This window comes from Neovison vison, chromosome 7, assembly GCF_020171115.1.
Source record: "Neovison vison isolate M4711 chromosome 7, ASM_NN_V1, whole genome shotgun sequence".
In the NCBI taxonomy this organism is placed as follows: Eukaryota; Metazoa; Chordata; class Mammalia; order Carnivora; family Mustelidae; genus Neogale; species Neogale vison.
The window spans coordinates 59,330,427-59,342,530 of NC_058097.1; the positions used below are offsets into that span (position 1 = coordinate 59,330,427).

General features: G+C 44.6%; 1 protein-coding gene across 9 annotated transcripts in view; it reads right to left on the reverse strand.

Annotated features, from left to right (window-relative positions):
• Positions 1-12,104, reverse strand: part of ZNF667 (zinc finger protein 667) — a 47,842-nt gene that overhangs the window by 12,222 nt on the left and 23,516 nt on the right. For 6 of the 9 annotated variants that reach the window (XM_044257529.1, XM_044257524.1, XM_044257526.1 and 3 more), the window contains 2 exons: positions 3,423-3,514; positions 1,578-1,704 (listed from right to left, as the gene is read on the reverse strand). In XM_044257529.1, the coding sequence (XP_044113464.1) occupies positions 1,578-1,704; positions 3,423-3,482 (187 nt within the window). In that variant the 5' untranslated portion in view covers positions 3,483-3,514. Of the gene's footprint in view, positions 1-1,577; positions 1,705-3,422; positions 3,799-12,104 lie in introns of all 9 variants that reach the window. The other 3 variants (XM_044257522.1, XM_044257521.1, XM_044257523.1) reach the window with 1 other exon arrangement.

Genomic DNA, 12,104 nt, shown 5'->3' on the forward strand with positions numbered 1-12,104 from the left:
CATGGATGCCCAGACGTCAGAGCCAAGCCCCGTGTCAACTGAAATGAGGACTTAGGAGCACGAAGGGAGCACAGAGGATGTGAAGGGCTGGCAGAGGAGGAGGAGGAGGAAAGTTCAGTCACAACAAACAGAACTGCTCATTTCTAAGTCTACAAAGCGAATTTTGCTCTTGAAAAATCAGACCAGAAACTCCGGAGGCTGGCTATTAAGCTACTGCCTGTCCTTCAGCTCCCAATCCCACCCTTCTCTGATCTGTTTTGTGTGCAGGGGTTGGGGCTCTGCAACCCATGCTTCTTCACCAGAAGCTCCCTGTCAGCATCCATCAACAGGGCTCTGCTGGTTTTAATTCTGCTTCTTTTTTCCCCCACACTCTCAGAACTAGCCTCATCCTGACCCTTCAGGAGTGTAAACAGACTAGTCAGCACACCTCTCCCTTCAGGAGTCTGAATCCCTCCCTCTAAGTCCTAAACAACCGCCTCCCCCCCGCCCCCGCCCGCCCAAATCTCCCCTTGTATCCCTAGCCCAAGGATGGTGGCTGCACCCTGCGGTTACCATCTCTGCATTACCTCTGTCTACTATTTTCCTTTTAATCAGAGCCATTAAGTAGAGTCCTCCTATTAAATTCTCTTAAAACAACCAGATGTCCTCAAAAGGTTACATATATAATGACTATATGACAGCAATTCCACTCCTATGTATATACCCAGAAGAAATGAAAATACACAACCACACAGAAACTCATACATTAATATTCACAGCAGCACACTCATAATTGCCACAGAGTGAAAAACTGCTCAAATGCCCATCAACTGATGAATGGATACACAAAATGTGGAATACTACTGGCCATGAAAAGGAAGGGGACACAGATAATATGCTACAACGTAGATGAACATCAAAACTATAATGTTAAGTGAAGGAAGCCAGACACAAAGGATCTTTGATTCCTTATGAATCATACTTATGATTCCATTTCTACGAAAGGCCAAGAACAGAAAAATTTATAGACAGAAACCAGATTAGTATCTGCCTAATCTGGAGGAATTAGTGGGCAAGGGGAAATGAAAACTGATTGTTAATGGATATGGGGCTTCTCTTGGGGTAACGATAATGTTCTAGAACTGACTGGTGATGGATGTACAGCTCTGTGTATACATTAAAAACCACTGAATTATATACTTTGTATGTATAACATATATACATGTATGTATAACATATATATGTATAACATATATACACAAATAGAACTGTTTTTTTTTTTTTTTAAGATTTTTATTTATTTGACAGAGATCACAAGTATGCAGAGAGGCAGGCAGAGAGAGAGAGAGAGAGAGAGAGAGGAGGAAGTAGCTTCCCCGCTTCCCCGCTGAGCAGAGAGCCTGATGCAAGGCTTGATTCCAGGACCCTGGGATCATGACCTGAGCTGAAGGCAGAGGCTTTAACCCACTGAGCCACCCAGGCACCCCACAAATACATCTGTTAAAAAACAAAACTGCTGTGGCTTCTGTTTTCCTAACTAGACTAATTTATGTCCCACAATGGGTTGGTTGTGGATTACAGGGTGGAGAGAGTCTTACCGACAGAGACCAGGTTCTGGTAGTTCTCCAACATGACATCTTCATACAGGTCTTTTTGAATGGGGCTCAGCCATTCCCACTCCTCCTGGGAGAAGTAGATGGCCAAATCCCCAAATGTCACTGGCACCTGAAACAGAAAATCACATGTCCTTTCACCACAGGTTTATGCTTCCAAATGGCTGGAGACAACAAGGAACTTGTCCCAAACATGGAAGATCTATGGTGCCAGGAATCTTCAGGAAACATTTGACCCTCTGAGGCCAAGAGCAGCAGGTGCATTAAATAAAACATAACACAATACAATATGATGTAGCTATTATTAAAAACTATGTCCCATAAAAAGCAGTTCCAACTTGGATTTACTGGGCAAGGGAAAGGCATTTTTCTAAGCTCCCTGCAGGTACTGACTCATGTTAGCCAGTGACCACAGCACTGGTGGAGAATCACAGCATGTTACAGATCAGGAAGTGGGAGACCCAGAGACGGGAGCATCACTTATGGACGGAAGGTCCACAACTAGTGAATGGAGGACCTGGAGTTCAATCTGGGCAATATGGCTTCTGATTAATGCCCCTAATTACACACTCTCTAAAGAGCCAAAGGGCCAAAGGTTCTTTGTAGATGTAACCAAGGTTACTCATCACTTGACCTTAAATAGGGAGATTATCCTGGATTATCTAAGCAGATAATGTAATCACAGGAACCCAAAACATTTGGGAAATTTTCTCCAGCTGGAAGAGGGGAGTGGAAAAGAAGTCAGAAATCTGAAGCCTGATTTGATCTGCTATTGCTGGCTTGAAGATGGGGTGAGTGGGGGAAGGGACATGTAGAAAGCAGAAGAGGGGCGCCTGGGTGGCTCAGGGGGTTAAAGCCTCTACCTTCAGCTCAGGTCATTATCCCAAAGTCCTGGGATCGAGCCCCACATCAGGCTCTCTGCTCAGCAGGGAGCCTGCTTCCTCCCCTCTCTCTCTCTGCCTGACTGTCTGCCCACTTGTGATCTCTGTCTGTCAAATAAATAAATAAAATCTTAAAAAAAAAAAGAAAGCATAAGAAACTGAATATGCTAATAAACAGTGAGTTCTGAAGAGCCTCAGATGTGACCTGAGCCTCCGGTCGACCACACAGCAAGCCAATACCATTCTGCAGCCTTGAGAGACTGCAAGCAGAGGACGCAGCCATGCTGCACTGTGCCTGATCTCCAACCCACAAACTGTGCACCATAAATATGTGATGTTCTAAGCAGCCAAGTTTGTGGAAAAAGTATTTATTAGAGAAATCACATTCAAGATGCTTATTTTAGAAAATCACTTCATCATCTAAAGTGGTGAAGCATGTTTTTTAACGGAAGCTTGACTCACTGGTCTGATTGCAAAGAACCCAATCTGAATGAAAGGTTATGTGGAATCTCTGAAATCAGAGAGAGCTCCTACTTGTAAATATGGGCTATACACATAAAAACAAAGAGACATTAACAGATTAGCTCTAGAGCACAACCTCGATTCCTCCTCTGCCTCAGCAGATGCTGCCTGGGCACTCCTGTCTACCTTGAGAAATGATGGTGGCTCTCCTCCTCCACCCAGGAACAGCTGAGGCACACAACCTGGAGATGCTAAACAAATGGGCAAATAGCCATATGCACACTGAGAAAAAAAGGAAAGGAGGGCGCTGAGTGGTTACATGGGCTGCTGGAACTCTTCTCATCATCCTACCCTCCATGGTTGATGGGAGGAAACAAAGATCAGAACTTGGATGGGATTCTGTCAGGCAGGAAGCTTCCACAGAAGGAAAGCGAATGACCTATGTCTTACAAGATGGAACTTCCCCGCAAGAACAGTGACTACTTACCTTGGACCTGGACTTCCCTCGCGCAGCAGGCATCCTTTCCTCCCCCTTGAGGGTCCGCATTTGGAGAAGGGCAGAGTGCAGAGAAGGTGGGGCTGGGAAAAGAAAAGTCATGAGGATGACAGGGCCTTCTGGGTAGTCCCAGTGTATTTAGGGTAAGAACTCCCTGGTCCTTCACCCTGGTCACACGTGCATGCGCAAGCAAACATACACACAGGTGCACAGACACACATGAAGGGAGGTCAGAGTATCTTCTGCAGCATTCCTGACCCTTCTCAGGGAAGGGGCATAGTCAGTGCTCTCTCTTCCCAGGATCACAGAAGGTTCCAGATCAGGAGGCAAAGGAGTGTCTACTATGTGCCAGGCATTGTCCCAGGTGCTGAGGAAAGAGCAGAGTTAGACCAGAATTACCAGCTCCCCTGTACCTTACACTCCACCAGGGATGGCAAGTTCATATAGAACACAGAGTCAGCTGAGATCATTGCTATATAAACAAAACAAACCCCCCTCCAAAACAGCACTGGGGGTGGAGAGGTGGTTGAGGGAAGCCTCTCCAAGGATGCAACACCGAGTTGAGGTGTGACTATAGTACAAGTGTCGTGCATTTCGATGCTTGGGAAAGAGCATTCGGGGTAGAGGTACAACAGGCGCAAAGGCCCTGCAGCAGGTGTGTACTTGGTGTGTGGAGGAAAGTAAATGGTGTGCTTAAGCAGAACAAGTGAGATGGAGAGTTCTGACATGGAGAACTCTGAGATGACTGAGCTCAGGAGGGGCCACAACACAAAGGGGTTGTGAGTGGTCTGGAACTGATCCTAAGCATGATAAGACATCACTGAGGGAGCAGGAGTCTGAGGAGTGGAGTATGTGACTTAACATTTAACAAAATTTGATGAGTGGCTCTGTGGTGAGTACACTGTGGATGTTGGTGAGAGGTGGAGGGGATGCAAGAGCTGAAGAGGCAATTCATCAGGAAGGTTATGTGTAAATCCGACATCGAAATTCAGTGGGATGGACTAGGCCCCTCTATCACTGCGTCACTCTGCACCTATGCTGTAATACATGCATTAGCTACTGGTGACAAGTGAATTCTGAAAATAAGGCTACTGCAACAGAGTGTTTAATGTTATTTAGTTTCAATTAATTTATTACTAAAGTCTTAATAAAATAATAAATATTAAAATCAACGAATTAAAATTAAATCTAAAATTAAAAACTGATCCTCGATTTAATTAGTGTAGAACTCTGAAGAATGTTTGAAATAACTGGGTATGTGAATCTATTCTTCCAATGATAAGTTTTATGAAATTTAAATACAGATCAAGAGGCACCTGGGCATACTCCAAATCCACAGGGACAGAAGCTCCCACACTTGCTATCTGCCCAGACCTCATCTATGTAGCTCACCTATGTAGCTCTTCATCTGTACCCTTTACACGGCTCAGTTGGTTAATGTTTGCCTTCAGCTCAGGCCATGATCCCACGGTCCTGGGACTGAGTCCCATATCCGGCTCCCTGCTCAGCGGGGAGTCTGCTTCTCCCTTTCTCTCTCCCCCTGTGCACTCTCTCTCAATAAATAAATAAATAAATAAGTAAATACAGATCAAACAGTAAAAATTAAGTGTCTGAGGTGTACTGCATGTGTAAAACACAGATTTTAAAGACTTAGTATGAAAAAAATATAAAATATTTCCTATTTTTGTTTATATAGATCACAAACTGATGGTTAGGATATATTAAATAAAATGTGCTAAGATTAACTGTAACGATTGTTTCTTTCCACTTTTTTCAATGTGGCTGCTAGAAAATTTAAAATTTATGTCTTGCATTACATTTCCACAGGATAACCTACAACTTTCAATTGCCTCATTTTCTTCATAGCACAACCTGCCTCCCTAGAACAGCTTACGTTTGTGTTTGTGTGGGGACAATCTCCCCCACCTTGACTTGGGCTCCCTGAGAGCAAGCTACTTTGACTGTTTCATTCACTGTTCTCCTGGAAGCTGAGAATATGTCTACATAGTGGAGTGCTCAAGAAATACTTGCTGACTAAATCAATAACCAGTCCAGAATGCTTCCTGGCATGATGAAACTGGGCTTACATTTTATGTCAACATCATCTTATAGAGAAACATTTCTGCTAGCAGTGACTTTGGCTCTCTAAATTTGTCTTTTGGAGAAAACCAGGGTCTACAGAGGCAGAAATGGAGTGTACTTTATATATCCCCTTTTTGAAAAATTTGAAATGTAGAGAAAAGAATAGTATGAACAGCTGATTCCTTTTCCACCAAATGTTAACATTTTCCTTTTTTCTGCAATCATTTCAAAATTATAAACACGATCAAAATTCATGTCTACATGGTTCAGCACATACCTCTAAAGAATGCCATCAACATACTTCAGTGCCAACAACAGTGCAATAGTGATTACGTCATAAAAATCTTTTGATTTTTCTTTTCTATTTTTTATTTATTTATTTGAGAGAGAGCACAAGCGAGCACAAGTGGTTTAAGGGTCAGAGGGAGAAGCAGACTCCCTGTTGAGCAGGGAACCTGATATGGGACTCAATCCCAGAACTTCAGGATCATGACCTGAGCCAAAGGCAGACATTTAACAACCTAGCCACCAAGGTGCTTTTGGTGATTTTTGGTGATTTTTCTATGAAAAAGGTACAGCTGCATAGTCTGGAATATGGAAATATGAATATTTCTCTCTACAGATTTTTTTTTCCTCTTTGAGGGTGGAGTTAGGGAAGCCAAATGAAACCAAGGCCATAATTATGTTTAGAATTTGAGAATGGGTATGTTTTAGTTCAAATGCAAGTCCTAAGATCACCCTATAGTGCTTAAAGGAATCCAGTCAGAAGAACATTTAGTTTATCATGCTTTTCTCTCTACAAAGAGAAAAGCATTAGTAAAGAGAAAAGCATTAGTAGTAAGCAATAGTAATAATACTAAGACTAATACTAAAATGAATACTGAGTGCTTAAACATGCAAGGTGTTACTTTAGGAAGATCATCATTTAATCCTCACTCCACTAACACCATTTCCAGATGAGGAACATGAAGCACAGAGTGGGGGATCACTTGCTCAAGGTCACAGGGTGGAAAGTGGCAGAGCCAGGATTCAAGCTGAGGTTAACCCAGATACCCTGCTAACCCTCTGGGTCAGAGGGAAGGGCTGTGTTAAACACATCACTCTGAGGGCACCTAGGCAGTTCAGTCCATTAAGCGTCTGACTCTTGATTTCGGTTCAGGTTATGATCTCTGACGTGGTGAGATCGAGCCCCACGTCAGGCTACACATTCAGCAGGGAGTCTGCTTGAAATTCTCTCCCTCTAGCATTGCCCTCCCCAAACTCTTTCATACTCACTCTCTCACACTCTCTAAAATAAATAAATCTTTAAAAAAAATAAGTAAACACATATGCTGGAGTCAGACCACCTGGGTGTGGTAACTCTTTTCATTTAGGTGTGCTACCATGGCCATGTTACTTAACCTCTCCACCATTTTCTTCCCTTAATGAGAACAATACAGAACTCCTGGAATTGTCATGAAGATTACCAGAAGTTGAATGAAGGTCCTGCATCTCTCTCCTTCCTCACGCAGCCCTCCTTGACAGTCCCCGAATGTGCTAACACAGTCCTGCCTCAGTTCCTCACTCATTTTGCTCTATGCTCCGATCTTACTTCTCTGCCAGCCTCACCCTAACCCTTCTAGTAACACTGCAACCTGCCTCTCACCCTCTACCGATCACTCTTCAGTCTCTCTTGTCCAGCCTTGACTTCTCTCTTCTTCATAACTCTGATCACTAATGCTCTATGACTGAGAGAATAAAAAAGGTATATATTGGTCTCTGCCCCCTTCCTTGATAGCACAGAACTGCTAAAACCCTAATAAATTTGTCAGTGATAAGAACACTAGAAACGTCTCTTGTTCTAATGAGGTGACTCTGGGTCGCTCCTGGACAGGGTCTGGTCACCAGAAAAGACCAAGCCATGAGTAGAAGCTTGAAATTTCCACCTCACTCCAGCATCTTCCAGGAGAGAAGCTGCAAATGGAATTAATGACTGATCATGCTTCCAAAAGGAAGCCTCCACAAAATCCCTATACTATGGGATCTGGAGAGCTTTCACACTGGTAAACACATCCATGCTGAAAGGGCAGCACACTCCAAATCCACAGGGACAGAAGCTCCCGCACTTGGTACCCGCCCAGACCTCATCTATGTAGCTCACCTATGTAGCTCTTCATCTGTACCCTCTACATAGCCTTTACTAAATTGACAAATGTGTTTCCACTCTGTTCTCTGAGCTGCTCCAGCAAATCAGTTGAACTGGAGGAGACCGGGAACTTCTGATTTGTAGCCACGCTGGACAGAACTTGTGGGTAGCCTGGGATCTACTATTGTGATTGGTCTGTGAAGTAGAGGGGCAGTCTCATGGGATTGAGTCCTAAACCCATGGGATCATGCACTATCTCCAGGGAGACAGGGTGGTTAGAACTGAGTTAAATTGTAGGACGCCCAGTTGCTGTTGAAAAATTGCCTCGTGAGGAAAAAACCTCACACATTTGGTAGAAGAAGGGCCATGCTATATGTGAGTAAAGGACACACATGGGGAAAGACTGAGTCCTTCCCCAAAACACTATGCAACTTGTTTGTTTAGTCCATCTGGCACTACCGTCTGCCTCCATCCACTTACGTGCACACCCCAAGTGCCATGGCGTGGTGCCTTCACTTCTTCAAAGAGCTGTCCCAGGCCCCCTCAGGTAGGGAAGAGGGACCTCTTCAACCTGAGTGCAGTTCTTTGGGTGGGATACTAGTATCATGGTCAGTGCTCAGGTAAGGGCAGCTGAATTTATCATTATTGTTGTTGTTAGGGTGGGATGGGGCCAGTGCTGTGGGCTTCGAGTCTAGGAAAGGCTGAGTCACTGCGCTGCCCCCGTGCTCTGGGGAAGTGCTCAGGTGTGCGTGTCGAATACGCTCATCCCTGGGGAATGGCATCACCTCCGTGGCTAATAAAGCACAAGTATGAGGGTATACAAGGTTTTTTTTTAATTTTTTTTTTTTTTTTCATTTAAGACAGAGAAAGAGTGCATAAGTGGGGAGGACAGTCAGAGAGAGAGAGGGAGAAGCAGATTCTCCGCTGAGCAGGGAGCCCAAGGTGGGGCTCAATCCCAGGACCTTGAAATCATGAACTGAGCTGAAGGCAGATGCTGAACTGAGCATCCCCCAGATGTCCCGAGATATTTTATTTAAAAATTTTTTTTAAATATTTTATTTATTTGAGAGAAAAAGAATACAAACGGGGGAGGGGCAGAGAGAGTAGCAGACTTCCACTGAGCAAGACGCCTGATGTGGGGCTCAATCCCAGGACCCTGAGATCATAACCTGAGCCAGCCACCCAGGCACCCCTGTACTAGATATTTTAAATAAATCACATGATCTTCTTCCATCTTTAGAGCAAAAAAGGAACCTCAACATGGACCTGCCTATTGCCACACAGGTTTAAGTACTATGGCACCTAGGCTTGAGCTCCTACCAACATGCAGCACAATCTGCCCTCTTGGTGTGACACAGGAGTCTATACGTGAAATACCCCTGCTGTCCACTCTGGCGGGGTTTAAGAGACATAGTATGGTACCACAGTTATGAGACGTTTACCTTTGTTATATCAGACTGGCTATAAGACTTGGGGAGATTCATGTTAAGGTTGAGGAGCTGTGACTCAGTGACCAACCAAGTGGTCTGGCCTTCCATTCTGTGACTGTACTGAGCACATGCTACCCTCACGCAGAAAGTAGAAAAAGGGGCCTATCCAGAGTCTTCAGAGGCCTGAATTCTCTCCGCATTAAACTCCAGGGCAGGGTTATCTGGGTGATTTGTAGCACCTGCCAATTTCCATGGTGTAAACACGCCCCTGAGGGCCCCACTACAAGCTACCAAACAAACTCATGTCACTGAGCACAAAACTGGGGAAAGGTTTATGATCTAGTGTGAACCAGGCCCAGCACTCCACTACCACAAAGTCTCTTAGGACAAAGCTGCATTCTTTTTTTTTTTTTAAAGATTTTATTTATTTATTTGACAGAGAGAGATCACAAGTAGGAATAGAGGCAGGCAGAGAGAGAGAGAGGAGGAAGCAGGCTCCCTGCTGAGCAGAGAGCCCGATGCAGGACTCGATCCCAGAACCCTGAGATCATGACCTGAGCCGAAGGCAGTGGCTTAACCCACTGAGCCACCCAGGTGCCCCCAAAGCTGCATTCTTTGTCTGGGAGTTCTCCTACTTTTGACTAACAGTCCCAAACTGTAACGGTAATGCCCAGTTCTGTGATCCAGGACAGAACCCAAAGCAGCTTTATCATTATAGAAAACTTCTGCTGGTTGATTCTGCTTCATTTTCAAACATCCACATGACTGGCAACCTACATCATAATAAATCTGAGCTTGTATTGATAAAAACATCCTACTTTAAACTATTTACCAGTTAATTACATCCCTTGGCTTTTCCCTTCCAATTCCTCAGGTAGAACAGGTTATTACACGAAGTAGAATCGTGTCCATCTTGTGTTTTCTCAATGCTGTTCACACTAACCCCAAGTTAGAAAACCACAATTCTTGCCCACCAAACAATTTTCTCTGAGAAACTCAGCACTGCTGGGGAGGAAGGAACAGCAGTTTGATATTAGATAATTCTGGATTCAAAATTTGCATCTGCCAAATATCAGGGTAAAGAAAACCCTTAGCTGTTAGGAAGTTTACATGCACTACCTTTACAGAAACTATCCTCAGCAAGAGGCACACAGTAATTTCTCACCTTCCTTATCCCTTTTATCTCAGTATACACCACACATCCAAAAGACCAAGGAAGCCTGAAACCCACTCAGAAGGCTGTGGGTAGAATTCTCATACAGTGCAGGCAGGAGAGAAACTAGCACAACCTCAGTGGAGGGTAATTTGGCAAATCTTTGAAAATTGAAGGTACACATCCACTCTAACACAGTAAATCTCATTTCTGGTACTGTGTTTGGAAGTCCTTGCATGTGGATAAAATTACACACAAAGGTATTCATTGTGGCAAGACTTGTAGGAATAGGCAGTTAAGATTCTACAGTTAAGGGCATGAGCATGGAGGCTGTCTGGGCTCAACTTCTAACTCTGCAACCCTTCTCTGGGTGAACTCACATGTCCTCTCTAGGCCTTCCTCAATGGGCAAATGGGGCAAGTAACAATGACTCCAAAGAGCTGTTTGGAACATTAAATGAATAAAACCATGTAACACACTTAGAGCAGTGCCAGTGCTTACCAAATACAAATTATCAAGAGACTGGAGATAACCAAAATACCCATCAACAGAAAAATGGCTAAGTGCTTCTCCCTCTCCTTCTGCCCTAACCTACTCCCTCCCCTGGCTCATGCAAGCAGGGTGCACGTGCTCTCTCTCACAAATAAATAAAATCTTTTTTTTTTTTTTAAAGATCACAAGTAGGCAAAGCAGCAGGCAGACACAGAGAGAGGGGGAAGCAGGCCCCCACTGAAGAGAGCCTGATGTGGGGCTCAATCCCAGGACCCTGGGATCATGACCTGAGCCAAAGGCAGACGCTTTAACTCACTGAGCCACCCAGGCACCCCAAATAAAGTCTTTAAAAAAAAAAGTAAAGGGGCACCTGGGTGGCTCAGTGGGTTAAGCCTCTGCCTTCGGCTCAGGTCATGATCTCGGGGTCCTGGGATGGAGCTCTGCATCGGGGTCCCTGCTCAGCGGGGAGCCTACTTCCCCCTCTCTCTCTCTGCCTGCTTCTCTGCCTACTTGTGATCTCTGTCTGTCAAATAAATAAAATCTTAAAAAAAAAAAGGTAAAAAAAAATGAGTAAGTAAAAACTTTCCAAGGTGATGCTAATAGGAAGTCATAGTTCATTTTATTTTTTAAAGATTTTATTTATTTACGTGGGAGAGAGAGACAGAGCACAAGGAGGAGGAGGAGCAGGAGAGGGAAAAGCAGGCTCTCAGCCGAGCAGGGAGCCTCACATGGGGCCCAACCCCAGCATCCCCAGATCATAACCTGAGCCAAAGGCAGATGTTTAACCTGAGCAACCTTGGAGCCCCAAGAAGCCATAGTTTAGGACCATAATGCCAGTCTCAATGAGCCTCAGGAGCCAGGGCAAAAGATCAGATCCAACCCCCGGCCCCAAACCCAGACCTTAGTGCTGAAGGAGAAAAGTCTGTGATAAGCTCAAAGCCAAACTCTTGGATTCCCTGATCAAAGGATACCACCAAGTCACTGCTGGTGGCCCTCTTCAGCTTTGCAGTTGAACGAGATGGGAAATCTGGGTGTTGATCCTGTACTTAAGCCATAATCCCTTCACCCTGCTGTACTTCTCCAACCACTTATGACTGCTCAGTATAAACTGAACTGTCTTCCTATCAAATGCACACTCCAGATGAACAGCAATCAGTCTAGCCAGTTAACTAGCACAGTGCCTGACCCATGGCAGGCCACTACACCACAAAGTAAGTGATGCCTCTCAGAACCCACCCAGACTGCAGACCACAGACACTATCTCACCTAGAGATCATCATTCCTTTATCACCTCTCTCCTCCAGCCCCCCAACTCTCCTACCTATCCTCACACCTTAGTAAAGTCCATGGTGTGCCCTATACACCAGTGGTTCTCAATTGGGGTGACTCTG